Source organism: Calonectris borealis, chromosome 21 (genome assembly GCF_964195595.1).
Source record: "Calonectris borealis chromosome 21, bCalBor7.hap1.2, whole genome shotgun sequence".
Lineage (NCBI taxonomy): Eukaryota > Metazoa > Chordata > Aves > Procellariiformes > Procellariidae > Calonectris > Calonectris borealis.
This window is the reverse complement of record NC_134332.1, coordinates 11,969,381-11,987,199: the sequence shown is the minus strand read 5'-3', so window position 1 is coordinate 11,987,199 and position 17,819 is coordinate 11,969,381. Positions and strand designations below refer to the sequence as shown.

The following is a 17,819-nucleotide window of genomic DNA, read 5'->3' as shown; positions in this document are numbered from 1 at the left end:
AATTTGTGAGTTCTCCTGGCCCTCCTTAAGCAAATCGACAGCGCCCCTCTAAGAGCGTGATCTAAGAGCCCCCGCTGGGACCGTGATTTCCCCGTAAGGTAACGGGGAACGCCCGGGGCTGGACCCCGAGGGCTCCCCCGGAGCCCCCGTGTTCGGTGCTGCTGCAGCCGCCATCCTGCCCGGCTGCAGTGGCATCATGTTGGTAGGTGGTGGCTTTTTGCCCCATTCACGGGTCTTGTGTTTGTCAGCCAGGGCCTGGGACGTGGAAAGGCGAAGGCAAAACAGACACTTGGACGCTGTAGAGTTCAAGAGCAAGTCGCTGTTTTCATTTGTTCAAGGCTGGCAGTAATCTAGGCAAAATAATAAATGCTTACATGAATTCCGTCTCGTTTCTGCTGTAGTATTACTGAATGTTTTCTGCATTGATACCTAACTCGAATAAGGAATGCAGGAGAAATCTTCTGCCTATAGTTTCTCCCCCAAAATGTGGGTGAATTTAAAGTGATCTTCCATTGTCCCTGCTCAGGGATATATGTGAAACACCCATGCAGTTAACTGTCTACATGCATAGATGTTCAAGGACAATACAGTATATAAGATCAGTCATAATTCATGCATTGTACATCGCCTGGTTCCCCCAATACACAATAAGAAATTGGCTTTTGTAGTGCTTAAGAGCTATCTTTTGGCATGGCATTAGAATAGAAGTATTGACAGTTTTGCACTATTAATACAATAATAGCTTGAAAATCCTAACATCAAAATGAAATACTCATTTTGTGCGTTTTGTTTTTATTTAAAATATTTTTAGCTTAGATATGCCAGTCAGGAAAAACTGTGTTATAACAGCTATTACTTTTAAATGTGCTCTTCATAGTCTCATATTCATTTATAAATACATACATGTATGATGCCAAACATCTGCTAGTAAAATAGCTGCCAGTTTCCTTTGAGCAAATAGAAAGTTTATATTTCAGAGTATTAAATGAAATAGAAAACTTTCCATTATTAAGAAATATGTATGGAGGAAACCCCTATCTATCCAACATTTACTAATAGCATTCAAACTAATAAGCTGTTTCCAGTACGCAGAACTTTTTAACTCACACTAAGATTTATCTTTAAACTAAAAGCCTGCAGTCTGTAATGTAAAATGCTTTTATGTGTAGTAGCAAACTATTCATGGCTAATTTAGTTTTATTCTTACCATCTTACTTCTGGAAAGTTCCTCTTTCTCATTTTATCATTAGATAGTAATTAGTATTCAAGGGAAATTGGTCTTAATATATTAAAATTGGTTTAGTGCCTTTAGACCTGTACCAAAGCCAGTGTCTTATTGGAAAATGTAATTGGGGACTCTGTGTATGTAATTAATTGTATTACAATTAAGAACTTTCATTAAGCAATATACTAGTACATTAAAGAAATAAGGGACATTTTTGCAATGCAGTTAACTTTATATTTTGTTGTTTTAGCAAGGAAAATACAGGTTCACTTGCTCTTGAATAGGCTACATAGGGCATTTCAATATTCCGATATTACTATTGTGTCATTTTTATATGTCCTCTAGTGCTTACAGGAGTCCCTTTTGGATAAGGCTCCCTGTTTTAGCTTCTGACTCATTTTCAGACTTGTGCTTCCAGTGCCTGTTGTTTCATTGCTGTTTATCTCATCTGCAAATCAGGATTTTCTGTGAGGAGATTGGACTGAGTTACAAATATAACTCTATTTCACAGTAGTTCAAGTACTGGAACAAAAATACTACCTCTATACTGAACCTGGTTTAAAACAAAACAAAACAAAGCAAAAAAAACCAACAACAAAGTGAAGATCTTCAACTGTTGTTTCCAGACTGGGAAATATGTCAATTTTCTGGATGACCATCAAATGTGGAGACTGCAAACTAATGCCATGACTGTGACTTCTAAAACACCATAGTGCTTCACCACAGTGGCTGTCTTCAAGTGTAGAAGTCTGTAGCCCTTAATACTGATTTTGCTTTTTATTCAGCTTCTGTGGGCAGAAAACACCACTGTTTTTTTTTTTAAAGTAGGAGGCTGTGGCTTAATGGTTTGTATGGTTTTGCTGCACAAGCAATCTGAGCAGAGACGGAGAGCAGTCTGGCTGGCTGTCGGAGTCCCTCCTCTGATGAGGACTGAGGCGGGAGAGTTGATAAGAGTCAGATGGATAAAGAAAAAAGACACGTAGCTGCATGGAATGCATACACTTCTGTATGGGATCTCCCTCTGTCCAGCACCATGCGTTCTCACACAGAGACTTTGGTTTTAGGGATTTAAAAACAACACCTCTGTGAGAACGTCGTCAGCCGTGCAGTGTCTGCGGTTCTGTCCAGGAGATGGAGTCTGCAAACACAGACTGCCTGTGCTCTCCACTGAACCGGACCTAACTTAGTTGTGACCTACATTGCACTTGAAGTTCAGCAGCGTGGGGCAACCTGCACGGTGTATGCACAGCCCCGAGCGCGGCAGGGTGCTGCTCTGCCAGGGTGCCTGTAGTTTCTGCTGAGTACAAGCCATTGTAGTGAGTACAGCTTGTAAAAGGCGGGGCGGGTTGATCTCCAGTTATCCCGGTAGTGCCCAGCGTAGCGCCGAAGCCGTGGCTGCTGGTGCAGGGCGAGCCGGCCGGCTGTGCGGGCAGCAGGCACCCGCTGCTCTGCCCCTGCAGGCAGCTCCTGGCCTGAGCCCTGGGCCGAGCAGCAACCGCGTTCTGCCCCCGCAGCGTGCTCTGAAGGTAGGGTGGAAGGATTGGCACCAGACGTGGCAGTGCCAGGATGACGGAAAATCAAGAGACTCCCTGCTTAGTTGTGCCACGCGTTGCTCTGTCCCTGGCTTGGGGATGGCGGGGCAGAAGCACGGGCTTCCTCCCAGCTGTTCTTTTCCTGCTCCCTTCATGGATTTTCCTACCCTACCTCGCCAATAATTAAACCCCTATCCTGGGCTAAGGGAAACGCCTCCCTCGTAGCTGTGCCTTGCACTTCATGCAGGTTCTTATCTTGTGCCTTGTTTATCCCACACCTGACTTCAGCTTTTTTCACTTTTTCTTTCACAAGGTAAATCTTAATTAGGTAGACTCTAAGGAAAAAATACAGAGGTCATTGCAAACTGAGTCTCCATGTCGTTATGTGAAGGAGTTTGTTTCTGGAATAGGAATCTGTTCCTCCCAGGACGGAGCGGTCTCTCTGCCAGCAGAGCCATATTGCTGGGTCGGCTCTTGGGCTAAATAATAGACCTGGAGCATCCACTTTACTAGATTGTCTTCCCAAGCAGAAGCTTTTACATTCAAAAGCCACACTGTGATCTCCATTACAAATACCCTGACAGGCCTGTAAATATTTGACAGGTTTATTCACAGCTGCTTGCATGTGGAAAATATTTTTATGATTTTTCCCCCAATCAGCTGGTGGAGATGGCTCTTCCCTCCGCTGCTGAACGCCGGCAGTCTCGCAGACATCCTCGCAGAGCTGCAGGGTAAGAGCAATATGCCAAGTTCTGCAGTCAGGTTTTTCCCTGCAGGGCATTTCTCTCTGTTGTTACTGATATTACTGCTATTATCCAATGCACCCTCAGGGGTCCGCGTGTCTTGCCATCTTTAGACAGATGATCTGTTTTGATGGTGGAGTTCCTGGCTGCTCTCCCAAGAGCAGCAACTGTAGAAATTCTGTAAACCTGAATCCATTCACAAAGCTTCATAAAACAAAGTCAGCAGAGGTTACCGATACGCGGAGGGTCTGAAAGGCTTCCAGAGCAAAATCCCACTGTTCTCTGCTCCGACTGCGGCAGTTAATGCTCCTGCTGTTTAGACACTGACAAGGTGCTCATGTTTTTAGTTACAGTGACAGTTTTTTCCCCTGGATTTGATCTGACAGGCTGCTAATTTTCTTTCTAATACTTTTAATTCGGGTGTGTGAAATCTGAGAAGACTCAGCCTCATGAGACCGTGTAAAGTCGACACGTAATGTCCCCACTTTGCCGGTAATTCAGTGTGGACGGTGAGGCTGGGGCGGTTCGAGGCCAGGCGGGGCGGCTGGGAACACAACGGCAGCGGTACCTGCAGAGCGTCGTGCGAGTCTTGATCTTGTGAAGTGTTTTAAGAACATTTCGCAGGAGGTATGAGGATGAGGTTAGTGTGTTGCCATTCTTTGTGTTATTTCTGAATTTCTTATCGCTACCAATTCAGTTTGTCTGTTGGTGCTAACACTTCTTTACGTATAATACTGTACTTAAAACCCCGCTATATACAGTGCTGCCCGTTGCACAGAGGTGAGAGTCTCATCACCCGCCGTTAAAACGCTGCCGCAGGCACCGCACCGCGCACCCCGCACCGCGCACCCCGCTGTCGGAAACGGCTCAGGGGAGGTGGCTTCTTTGAGTCCTGGAGCGGGGCTTCATTAGGGGCAGCACTAATGACCTCCCTGCAGACGGGGGCGCGCGGGGCTCAGGGTTCCTCTCCCCCCCCCCCAGCAGTGACCCCTCTGCGCTGCCTGGGTTCACGCCGTGTCGCTGTCTCTGGAGTCCTTCCCTGCCCCGCCACGTCCCTGTCTGTCCCCAGCCCCTAACTCCCCTGTGGGCAGGGGGATACCCAGGTGTAACCGCGTGGTCCCGCTGTGCCGCGGCTCGTACCCCAGCACGGCGTGCTGTTGTGACCGCATGTGCGGGGACAGGGCTGGCGGCGTGACTGGGAGCCGCTGTCGGGGCATCTCACTGGTTTCCATCGGTGGAAGAGGGTCCCAGTTCGCTCTCGACTGCAGGGCAGCAGTGCCATTGCCATCCTCCTGCGCTGCTTTCAGGCACCGCCATGCCACAGTGTTTCAAGATGCTTTTAAGTGCACCAAAAAGTTTGACATATCTCAGTGTATCTTTGAAGTACTGCAGCATGAGGGTTTGACATGATACATTATGATAATCCATAGTATAGAGACATTAACACAGGGGTCTTTGACAAAATACATTGTAATGTCTCTGAAGGAGCCATTACAATTTATCTTGTCATTCTGGAGCATAGAGTGGTTGCAATGTTAAGATGGCTCTGCATAAATTCACATGTAGACTGTTTCATTTGATTTTTGGAATTCTTTCAAGTCGAATGGCACAGCCCAATTTCAAGCTTAACCCTTCGCTGTCCCCTTCCCCAAAGAAGAGTCCCCAGTTGCGTGTCAGGAGGCCGCGTTAGGAGCGGCGAGGAGTGGGCGTCACTCTCGCCCGCTCTCCGGTGCGCAGGGTGGAAAGCTTATGTGACTAACGTCTATGAAATGTGCATCTCCTGCTTTATGCTCTCAACATGTATTTTGACTCATTTAACAGCAAATGCTAACCTTACTTTGATGCAGACATGAAAGATATTTATCATAAGCGGTGACATCTGTTACTGAATTAAGAGACAGAAAAGGGAACGCTTTCAGCCAGCAGGAAAATGCTCCGTGCTCAGGTGGGGTTTTTCTTCTCTCTCGCCTATGTTTGTCCTGCTTATGGCCACCACCCCGACAGTTTCCCTGGCTGAAGCAAACGGCACGTACTTCCGCAACGCTGAATTACCCTGTTAAAAGGGAGCCTGCTTCTGCGTCAACAGTATATGTCTGAGACAAGTGCCAGGGTTTTCCTCCCCTGGGAGCCGTGGCCTTTCCTGGCAAACCGTCCCCTTGTCGTCGGGGCCCAAACATGGAAACTTGCCGAAGCTTTCCTGGGAGCTGAGGTCCCCCAACGGGACGGGAATTTGCATCCCCAGAGGGAAAGGTCAGTGTGGGAAGGGTTAGTGTTGAGGCTGCTCCAACTGTGCAAGTCTCGAACAAAATTAATACTAAAAAATCTGACAAGTTCTTAGCCTGCTTTGCTGGATCTTTAAGACCTGTACTAAAATTCCATCATCTCATCTTCCCATTATTAAAATTTCAGCAAAATATAAAGTTTTCATTAATCTCCTGCAGCAAATTTAGTACTCTGAACTGGCAGTTGATTCAGCTTTTAGGACTACATTAGCTGGGATATTAAACAAAACGTGTCATTCTTCAATATCTTCTGTAAGAAGCTAAATCAGTTTTCAAACATATTTATACCACTTTATCTAACAGCATCTGAATGATCATTTAGAGCTGAGATGCTTTATTAGCAGCTGGCATAGAAATTACTCTGCACAAAATTATATATCGCATTATAGTAATGTTTAAATTGGTGTTAATCCAACGTCATAAAATGTAAAAAATCTTTAAAGTGCGTTATATTTTTTCAGTAATTGGCATTTTGGCTTAATGAGATGTTACCTTTTATAAAGCCAGTACCTGCAGTAGTAATGAGAATACTAATCAGTAAATAAAGCGCAGCTTCGGTACCGCAGGGCCGAGATCAGAGTGCCCAAGGTGTTGCCAGCGCTGCAGCAAGGTGCCAGCATCACATCCCACGTGGGGGCATGCTGAAACACGGGAGAACGGTGCTAGTGCATACGTCGAGGGCAGCGCCTGAAAATGCTGCCCTGGCTGGGGCAGGCCCCCCTTCGCCAGGCGCCTTCCCGGGGGAGAGGCTGTGGGCGTCCTGGCGGGGGTCCCACCAGGTCAGGCCCCGGGGGGGTCTGCGGGCCAGCTCTGGTGTCACCTGCGAATCTGCCGCTGGGACGTTGCACTGCTCTTCGTGTGGGATGCAAATGTGTCTTGTAATGTCCTTAATGAATTAGTGATTTTGTCTTTGGGCGGAGAATTTCCTCCTCCCAGAGACATGGGCTTGAGCATTTTGTTCTTTCGTAAGAAGCCATCTGCAGCTGCAGACGTCACAGCCGTACTTGCACGTTAGCTGAATCGTATGCCGTATTTTAAACCTCTCGTTCATTATTGTTGGCTTGTTTTGCAGGTTCAAGAGGAGAAGAGGTCTCGGAGGAGGACCCTCAGATCGATATAGCTACAGTTCAGGACATGCTCAGTAGCCACCATTACAAGTCCTTCAAAGTCAGCATGATCCATAGGCTTCGATTCACCACTGATGTTCAGTTAGGTAAATCAATCCGTACTGTAACGCTTAGGAAAATGGAACGGTTCAAACCTTTGGCCATCTCTAATAGCTGACTGTCCATCTCAGACGTTTTTAAAGCAGTCATTATCATGTTGGTCTATTTTATCGTGGAGCACATCGCTTGAAAGTGTTGCTAGCACTTCAGCAGTTAAAAAAAATTGCTTTCAGTTGAAAATACTTCAGTATTTTTATTATCCACAATCAGCTAGCACATGTTTCTTCTGAAAAAAGGCCATTACGTAATGACCCCATCTCTTTTTTCAATCTAGGCTTCCTAATGGAAAGCTTCTTGCCAACTGTTTTGTTATTTTTAAATGAGGCTATGCAAAATTGGGAATGATTAGGTTTTTCCTTTTCTGAGACTGAAAGATTTTAACGACCAAGTGGAAATTTGAGGTGGAACAAAATAAAACTAGCATTCTCTAAAGGTTTTATATTGTCCTTATTGGCTTTCTGAATGCTTTTGAAAACCTGAAGGCCAAGGGATGACAGAATCTTGAATTATAAAAGCCCCATTACTGTTTTAAAATGATTGAATGGCTTTTTATCTTCGTGTTTAAATTGTGAAAATTTGATTAATGATGCATTGGTAGGTGACCTGTGACATTCCTGCAAATACCTTCCGTAAAGAAATGATTCAGCAGTAAAATATTAAGTGCCGTAATGTTTACAAAATACATTTATTCTGTAGAATTCAGTAGAATTGTTAAATTTACACTATAGCAGTTTCTGTATTATTGTCACTACAGTCTCTTCATTCTTCCATCCTTAAGCACATATAAAAGTATATGTCTCTCAAATTTTTACAGAAGAGGCCTTCTTAGTTTATTTTGAACTGTCTTGTTAAGGAAGGATTTATATGCTGGTGCTGAAGCAGGGCAGCGCTGGGCATGTTTTCTGCTTTTGAGCAAACTGTCTGGGTGTGATAGTTTGCTTCCAGTGAAGTTTGACTCACTGTATCTGGAAAGTGTCAGAAATGAGAGCCTGAAAAGGTCATGACAGATCGCTAAAGATAAATGGTTAAGGGAGAATAGCTGTTAAATGAAACAAATGGCTTAACTTGTGTAGCAGTGAAGGAGCTGACCCTATCCAGTAGTGTAAGGACCATAAAATTTCCCTTTTATAACAATATGTGAACTTGTATATTTTTGATGGCAGTACACTGACAATGTGATTTTTATAATGTAATTACTTCTTAAAAATCAAAGAAAACCCCAGTGAGATATTCAAAGTTCGGGCAAATGTGCAGCATCAAAACCTCTAAATAAAGTCAAAATAAGTGTATGTTGCTGGGTTTTCTCATGAGTTTTTTAAAGATATTAAAAGAGCAATGCTGGTAAAATAAGCATTGAGGTGCTATTTGGATTAGGGCTGCTGAGTGTTAATGTGTTCATTTCTGCAAGTGACAGACTGCTCCATACAATCTGAAATGTAAAAAACGATGTCTAATTTTTTTTTCATCGCTCATCAGTAACTGTGGTTCGGGAGCTATTCTGTGTCAGTTTAATGACAGCCAGTTGCAAAGACTTTTCTCTGTAGCATTTTTATGTCATCAGTTTTATGTAACAGCCATAGCAAAGCGACAGTTTTTCTAGCGGATGCCGAGAATCCAAAAGAACTCCATGGCTCCTTATTGACAGTATTGACGATGTCGGTGCAGGAGCGTATCGGCTGTCAGGCTAGCTGAAATACTGCACAATGGTTGCACTGAAAATATCCGTGTGGTTTTGGGGGTGAGTCCCAGTTTCCCAAGCTTCACACGGAAGGCTGACAGAACCCAGAAGTGGTGGAGAAAACACTCAGTGTAGCTCATCGCTACTCCCTGCCGTTTGCCCTGACATTGTAAGACATACCCGTCACTGAATTTGAATAGGTTCTGTATTGGATTTTATTAGTAGTAGCATAGAACAGGTAGCAATAGTGTGAGCTACGTTTGTGAATTACTGTTTGCATACTGGTACTTTTTGAAACGTTTTAGCTGTTTTGAGGCCTGATCATTGAATTTGAGGCAAGGCTTACCAAAAATATTGGAGTAAGCTCGATCTTCTGTATGTTGTGCATAGTTCTTCTTGATAGTAAAAAGCGATACGTAAATGACCATGGGAGGAATGACCACCTTTTGACTGATGGTTTTATTACAGTGGAAGGCTTTAGCCGTAGCAGTTAAAGGTCCGGGGTTTTATGTTTTAGCTCATATTACAGTGTAATGCACATACAGTAGTACTCTCAACATTTTTACAAAGGTTCTATCATGTTGTGAAGGAATAAGACACATTTGCTTGTGTATCACATTAGCAAAACTAAAAGAAGCATATTGTCTCAGAAAATTACTGCTGGCAAGTATTTCAGAGAAGGAGGGGGCAGTTGCAGACCCCAACAAAGGAAGCAAGAACAGAACAGTGTTAGTGGACTAATACATCGATGACATTTCTTTTGATAAAATGAATGAATTAAAAAAATAGTAGAAGAAGCATTTTTACTTGGGTTTTGAGTGTGACTAATTTGCGCTGAGATACAGAGACTGCAGAAGCCACATACATAATACTGTTTTGATTTTAGATTTCAACACATACAGATCGTGAGAACAATAACACAAAAAAGACAACATTCTTTGTCAGTGTGCTCTTTGGATGTGTGTGAGCTTAAGCCAGTGATGTCGAGATACAGAAATAATGGATGAAGTATACAGCAACAATTTGCAGATAAAAATAATAGAAGTTAAAGTGTATTTTACATGATAAAAAAAAAGATGAAAGAGGAGGAAGTCTGTTACATCTGAGATGGTTACAAAATCCATGCTTGGTGAAGTAGCCTCTGCTGAAAAGATTGATGCAATGGGGAGTGACCTTGGCTTGGAGCAGGAGCTGGTGATGTATGTATGAGCATCTCTCTGCTAAATGGACCCAGATTTGTAGCACTAATATACATGGAAGCCCAGAACCAAACTCAGGATGGCAATAAATCAACAGCCACTTTGGGTGTCATTTCTGGTTTATATTCCACTATTGTTCTATCACTTTAATTCATGTCATTATCATCTGTTCATCTGGAACAGTTTTATATAATTTTCCAGTGGAGTTACCTGACAAATCCTATCAAATTAACAAGGTGCATTAACAATATTGACTGACTGTGAATTCTGAAGTTGCAGGACCATACAGTGAAAATTTTTTAAGGATATTTTCAGGGGTGACGTTTTTAGAGGAAGGGATGGGGAACAACGCTCGCACACAAAGAATTTGCACCTTTATTTTTAGAACTTGCCATGACTTTTTTCAGTGAGAAAATAAGAACTTGTACCATCAGCTTCACATATTTTCCTTAAACTACAGAAAATGCCATTTTGAATAATTAACGATTACAGTGAAATAACAACGCCGATTTTAAATAATCTGTCTAAAATTAAATTACAAAACAAAATGGGCTCCAGATACAGCATCAGCCTACTCAAATTACGTAGTTCTAGCAGTCCTTGTGTTAATTGGACTCTTGATACAATGCTTAATTGAAATGCGATCTCTCTGATGTGACGTATGTTTAACGACAAAGCGCATTCTTGGATTAATAGAAGGGGGGAGGGGGCTGGTGGCGTTATTACAACCTATCGTAATAGCCAGGGTTAAAATGGAGGTAACCTTGCATTAGTGGAACGGACTGCAGCAAGAAGCCCGCTGTAGGTGTCTGCTCCTTGCTGTCCGTATGCTTTGATTTTAGAGTTGCATAAAATACAAACGAACGTGGCTTGCAAATTCTGCAGCTATGACCAGACTTTAAGAAATGTTGAGTTGATTTTGGAGGGCTTGGGAGGGTCGTTGTGTGTGTGGCATCTTACTTTTATTTTGTCACATCTCTTAAAAGTTTTATCATCAGCTCCTTTAGATTTTCTTGTGCTTCAGACAAGCCAAGCGTAATGTATTTGAAAGCATCGTAGCCAAAACCCTCAAGAAGGAAAAGGTTATCTCTGCTGTTTTTCCAGAGATGCAAGAGTTAAATGATGTTTAAATACTTTTTTCCTGTATTGCTTCCTTTTGTCGCTTTCTCATGAGCTTCACCTATAACTCATGACTGAAGAAATGTAATTATTTTTGAGGTTCCCACACATCTTGATGTAAAAAGCACACTGGGAAGTTTGTTCAGTCGTGTCAACAGCTACTGAACAATGAGCTTCTGTTCATCGGTGCGGCGTAGCAGGGCTTTTGCTTCGCGATACTGTGATAAAGACCGCTATAAATTACAGCGAGCGTCCCGGGCCGGTTCCAGCACGCTGTTAGCCCTCAGCCTGCCCCGGCAGCGTCCCGCTGGAAAGGCTGTTCTTGCAGGACTTCGGGAGTGGAGGGACGATAGAGGAATTTTCTACTCTCGCTCACAAAAGGTCTGCTGCAGGATGCGCCTGTGGCAGCGCGCCGTATCCAGGTCAGCTACACGCAGCAGTAGCGAAGCGCCAGCCATCTGGGGAAGCCCGTGTTGGGAAGCGGGGCCCGGCGCCCGTGCCAGGAGCTACACAAATCCCCAGCTTGCTTTCAAAGCAGCCTAATTAGAGCTGGCTTTAAAATGCCAGCAGTGTAAAAACGCACAAGATCTCTGGGACTGGATGTCTTTGTTTATGAGTATCTGGGTAGCACAAAGAGCGTTTCTGTAGTGCTGCAAATGGGTGTTGTCCTCTCGTATAGGGCATGTAATGTGTATGCTGTATAGGAGATAGAACAGGGACGGTGTGTGATAGCGTCTATTACATATAATAGCGGTGATTGAAAAACTAGCAGTATCTTTCTATAAATCTTGCAACTCCTGTAGCTACTGCTTCCAGAAGAGCTCTGTATGTGTTGAGAAGAATTTTTTCTGTGATACTTCTTTCTTGTTGGTATGTTCATGCAGGAGGGTAAAATGCAGATTATCAATGCAGTTTGATAACCATTTGCTTTTGGTTTCAAAAGCTCCTGTGCTTTCAAAAAGCCCAAAAGGGCAATATACTTTCATCCCATTTAAGATTTATAAAGTGTGTCAAATGGCTGATATGAAATCGCTTAAACAGATCACTGTTGTGGCTCTCTATTCTTTCTCATCTCAGGTATTTCTGGAGACAAGGTAGAGATAGACCCTGTTACTAATCAGAAGGCCAGCACGAAGTTTTGGATTAAGCAGAAACCCATTTCAATCGATTCTGAACTCCTCTGTGCCTGTGACCTTGCGGAAGAAAAAAGCCCAAGTGAGTAGTCCTTTTTATTTATGTTCTCTCTTCTCTCCCTCCCTGTGTGTGTTAGATGCCCAAAGAATTATTGCTACCATGTCCTTTTCTTTCTATAGGTGTATTTTATTCATTATAGGACGTTTTTAATCTGACTCAATTCTGTTATAGAGAACACAACATAAACAGATAGACGTTTTGTGAATGTCCTTTTAATGCTGCTTACAGCTAATGGCATCGTTAGGAGTGTTTCTTGCCCACTATCAGTAGCTGCTAACACTGTCATAGCAAGGAAGCACTGGCTTTGCCTCGCTGGTCTCTAGCCCCATAGCACGGCAACCAAGTATACTTGCAACGTACTTGTAATTTTTTTGAAATTCTTGACATTCAGACAGGTTTTAAACAATTTCTTAGGTGCAGTTGAGGACCTCAGACATACAGTAAGTATCAGCGCAGTTAACTTTGCTTCAGCCATGGTTGCAGGTCACCGGCATTACGACGTGCCGCTCTGAGGGTTCAGTTTCAGGAAAGCAGTGGCCGTGCCTGGCCAGCAGCGGCAGCTAAGCTAGCCGGGGGACGGGCTGGACGTCCCGGTTCAGCCGGTCGTCAGCAAGAGGTCAGAGTTCGCTACGTTCAGAATGCGACTCCAAAAGCCAAGTGCTTTTGCTTGTTGTATCAGTGGAGCAATGGGAGTCTATATCTGAAAATTTTGTTTTAAAAAGCACAAGAGAGGCCTGGGGGGAATTGGGCAATGTCTCCCGGTGGTGCCAAAATGTAACTATCTCCTATCAAAAAGTAACTGCAGTTCAAAAGCTCAGATGGATTTTATTGCACTTGTGCTTTTGCAGGGTAGGGATGCTAAGTATTAAGTACTTATCTGCAAGGTGACAGAGAGGGAGAATTATGTGATACATATTTACAGAGGTAATGATCTGCTGAATTCTCTTGGAAGAGTAAATTTATGGCTGCCACAGATTTTATCAGCAATTATTGAACTATATCCTTCTCCCCTTCATTACCCCTTCCTGCTTCCATGTTCTTAGTCCAGTCATTGTCTTCCTTTTCTGTCTCTCCAGCAAGATTTCATGGTCCTTGGGAAGGTGTGATCCCAAGGGGAGACTTCCCTAGTGACCAGGCAGTCCAAAATGTGTAACGGTTACCTTTATAGTTCAAGGTGCAGGTTTGCGCTTGTAAATATGTTAACACCTCTGGGTTTGTAGCCACATTTCATTTCAATGCAAACACTTGTGCTGGTAAAACTGTGCCCACGGAATGAGGCTGTATCTGAAAAGCCAGCCTTGAAAGCCGAGGTTCCCAGCTCATGCTTCCATCAACACGCTAGCCTGAGACCCTCAAGCTGAACACCTCCAGAACTGCGTCCTGCAGGGGCTGGGGCTCTTCAGCCCCAGAGGCAGCACCTGCTGCTGTAGGAAACGATGCTTGTACCCACATCCCGCCAACCCAGGCAGAAATAAGGGACAGAATTTCAATCCCCAAATGGAGTCCAGCGGCGGAAGGGCAGTACCTTCACGTGAAGATCATTGAATGAAGAATCATGGTCACTTTGGAGAGGATGCTGACAGGTTACGACAAAGGCAACTTATGATACTGAGGATTTTTATTTACTCGTTTTCACGTGGCCGTCATAAACTTTTCCTATTAAATAAGTGCTCAGCATAGTTCCAAAAGGAGAAAATAATTCTCCCTGAAATCTGCTGACCTCTTCCCGATTCACTAAAGATGTTCCAAAAGTCATTATTTTAGGCCAGTAGAAGAGACTTCTAGTGTGACATCTCAGAATGATACATTTTGGGGAACTCTTAACAGCAGATCAGTATCTCTTGAATTTTAAATGGAAAAAAGTTATTTTAGTCGCAAAAAGGAATGAAACTCACTGTATTTCACAAGTTTTGTCTGTGATTTTTATCAGCATAGTGATATATGTTTGTAGCAGAGTTTACATCAAAAATTATTCCCAGATCTTCCTTGAATGAATTACTGCAAAGAAAGAGAGGCCGAGTAAAGATAAGGTCTTTGAGTTCTGCAATATATTTTGTTTTCATGGTTTTATCTCTTGTAACACAAACATGCTCTGTCTCGTCTTTCAGAAGTGTTCTGCACATGTGACAGTGCTTGTACAGTTACACCGGGTGAAAACATAGTGTATGTTTTATTAAGCTGCCTGCCTTCCCTAGACATTGGCAGTTGGGGTTGTAATAAGGTTGAGTGCTGCTTTCCTAGACTGACTACTTGTAATTCTGGAGAGAGGTGGAGGGTTTTCAGAAGCCTCCAAATACGACCTTACTTTTTGGTAAGGGCAAGGGGTGTTGGACTGCAGATTGGTCACTCTGATCGGTATAACTGCAGGTTTCTGCAACAATTGCTCCTCTGAACATGGTAATTAACACAGTTTAATATTCAGTTAGCTCTTACTTTCTGCAGATTAAAGAGATTTCAGAGTTTTTCCTGGCACTTTTCTGCAGAAATGTGAACACAGAAGTTGTGTATCAGTGTAGCAGAGAGCCTCGTGCTGATTTTCTGTTAGTTTTCTCTGGAAAGACAGGTTCATGCAGTGAAGCTTTAGTGGCACTTGTGTGAGTGTTAAAGGACTCGACAACTTCAGAGATGAGGTGCTGTGAATATTTACGGACGGGCTTGGAGTTGCTCTGGACGGGGCTGAAGCTTTCCTGTGCTGTGAGTTCGCAGAACTTAGAGCTGCATACAGTGAAAACAGAAAAAGAAAACAGAAAGCGTGGGCATCTAATTTGCCATTAGTGTGGGTATTGTAGGCAGGAATGGCTGATGATTTTTGTTTGCCCTTGTAGTAGGCCTGGGTCAGCATTTTAATTTTTATTTGTAAATTAAATCAGACTCCCTGAATTTAGACAGAGGGAAGAGGTAATGGCCCTGCTGGCTCGATCAAATGCCATTAGAACCTGAAAACACTGTGTATAAACGGCTTGCTTAAATCAGGTTCGGTCTGATTATCACGAGAGATTCTGAATGTTTTGAATCTTGAAAGGAAGCATCCTATCATTGAGAAATAAGATTTAAGCCTTAATAAAGTAGTTGTCATTTTTATAGCTGAAGAGGGCTTTGTATCTCAATTAAGTGTACATAATATAAAGTCTTAAGGAAGCAACATAATATGTTTAATACAATTATATCCCTTTGCAATAGTGTAATTTAAAGGAAATCTGATTCTGTTAACGTCTCTTACATTACTTGGACAAGGGAGAAACTTCAGTGTCACCGACCACTGCCTTTTTACAAAGTGCACTGTGGACAAAGTGCGGCCGTGATGGATGCATCGTGGCCATCCCTTCCGAGGGCCGGGGCTACCAGGCTGCCTCGGCATCCGCACTGCGGGAGCGCTGAGCCGGCGCTGATGCGTGGAGGGGTGAGCAGACCTCAGGGCAGGCCTTTTAGCGGCACTGAGGCTAATCAGTTGGGCAGACTTACGGTTTTGGAAATACGTGGGGTTCTTCCATTCATGTGTATTTTACGATAGCTGCAGAATTCAGATTTATTTGATAATTTACTTGAAACACTGAAGAAACGTTCTCTGTGATCCTTTTTCTGCCTTTTTTTTTGTTTTAATAAAGCAGATACATCTCAGTTGCTATGTCAAAATATCCTTAATATTAAGGTAGTCTAAACAAAGGTGTTCTGTAGGTCAGGGAGTACATTGGTAACTTCGGTTTGTAATTTAATTGCCTGCTTTGCACCCTGCAGCTTAAGATTTCCTTTAAATTCTTATTCCATTGTTGCACTGGGGCTTAACAGAGTGTTAACCTGGTAATAGGCACAGGGCCTCCCCATTATATGTCTCGCTATCGAGCGGTTCTGCATGACTAGTTAAAAAAGATGGCAAGAAGATTAATGAAAGCCGCCTAGTACAGAAGGGGGGTAGGTACCTTTGCCAGACTTCTAGCGAGGAGATATTAGAGCTGAACCAGAGCTTGGCTTTTTCTTTATCCTGTGACCTTTGAACCTGCCTTACTGTCGAGAGCTGCCAGCGGAGCCGACGTTTTGATTGATGTTGCTACACGAGTCAGTCTTTCCCATTGAATTCCACATCTGCACGAAAATAGCTTTTCTAGCAGTATTCATACTGGCTGTAAGTAAGTGATAGCCGAAGGGATGCCTGAAATGCTTTTATGTAGTTTTCATTTAAAGCTAAAGGTATTTGGTGTTCTAATTCAGTATCCAGATCCTCCAGATTATGCACATTGGGTAATACTAGTTTAATGAATTCATTATTGGGTTGTGAAAGGACTAAAAACATACAGCAAGTGTTGGGAAAGCATGGATTCCTGCTGCTAGGGGAGCTTAAATAGAGACGTTGCACGTTTGCTCAGAGCCCTGCAGTGGAGCCAGAGCAGAGAGGCAACAATTATCCGTGTGCTCTGCAAATGGTGCACAAAATATTGTGTGGTAGTTCCTAATATTCATGCTCCCGCTGTGAATAATGCGGCGTGTGAAATAATAGAAGAAAATTTGTACTTGACAGGAGACTAATCACAGATCCTGATCAAAAGGTAAAAAACAGGTTCAGCAGAGAAAACGTTCCCAAACTTCAGGCTTGGAGTGAAAGAAATCTCAAAGTGTGTTAGAGAAGGAAAGGAGTCCAAATGCATGCGGACACGCTGTTTGCCGAGCAGTTAAACGCCTCAGAGGGGAGGCAGCGCAGGCACAGATGGCGCCGGGGTTTGCTGCGTTTTCCATTTTCTGTGGCAGGCTCAGGGCTGGAGCCGTGGAGCTCCACGCTGGGGCCGTGGAGCCCCGGCGAAAGGCCAGGGGTGTCGGAGACCTCGCGGGCAGCCATGCGGGTTTGGCCATAGCTCGTGGGATGCGCTCCACCAGAGAAGGGGTCCGGCAGCGAGGGGAGCCGCGTCAGCCTGCGCGGCTGCGGGAGCAGGCAGCGGTGTGGTGACTCTCCTGCCTGCTGCCCCACAGACGCGGTGCAACTTATTAAATCCATCCCTGCTGAACAGCCTTTTCATAAAAGTACTCTGGAGCACAATCAGGAGTGTGCATTGCCTCATCCTTTTAACAAATATGTTTTGTAGCCCTATTAAAAGGGGTCTTCATCTATCCTGTCAAAGCTATTCTGCTGGGGTTTTTTAGTTTAATTACACTATCCAATTAAAACTCCTTGCTGCATTTTGATTCGCTTCTCCTTGGGCTTGAGTGGATATGACATTTACAAGGCTCGCCTTTCAAGCAGACAATGGCGTGATTGATGAGGTGCAGACGCAATGAAGGAGGCGATTGCCATGTGGAAACACTGCTTAGTGCATTTTGATTTATTTATCATCTTTTTTCCCAAACAAGGTTGCTGGTGAAGAGGTTTTGGGCAACCCTGAGTTCCACCTCAATTTTCACCATTCTTGCAAAAATCTTTGTTAGTATTCTGCCTTTGATAATAATTCGAAGACGAAACAAAAGGCTTTGGGAGAAAAATATCCAGCTGTGTGAATAGTTACCACAATTTGACATAAAAGTGGTTGTATGCAGCACTTTAATTGCAACTCTGCTTTCAGGACATCTGGAAACAAGACATCCACTAGTAGCGATGTTTTATAGTAAGGCTACAGTAGAATATAAAGACCTGAGTT

General features: G+C 43.7%; 1 protein-coding gene across 8 annotated transcripts in view; it reads left to right on the top strand.

Annotated features, from left to right (window-relative positions):
- MAPKAP1 (MAPK associated protein 1) overlaps positions 1 to 17,819 on the top strand; it is a 108,603-nt gene that overhangs the window by 81,362 nt on the left and 9,422 nt on the right. For 6 of the 8 annotated variants that reach the window (XM_075170900.1, XM_075170901.1, XM_075170898.1 and 3 more), the window contains 2 exons: positions 6,855 to 6,995; positions 12,082 to 12,219. In XM_075170900.1, the coding sequence (XP_075027001.1) occupies positions 6,855 to 6,995; positions 12,082 to 12,219 (279 nt within the window). Of the gene's footprint in view, positions 1 to 6,854; positions 6,996 to 12,081; positions 12,220 to 12,317; positions 14,080 to 17,819 lie in introns of those variants that run through there. The other 2 variants (XM_075170903.1, XM_075170902.1) reach the window with 2 other exon arrangements.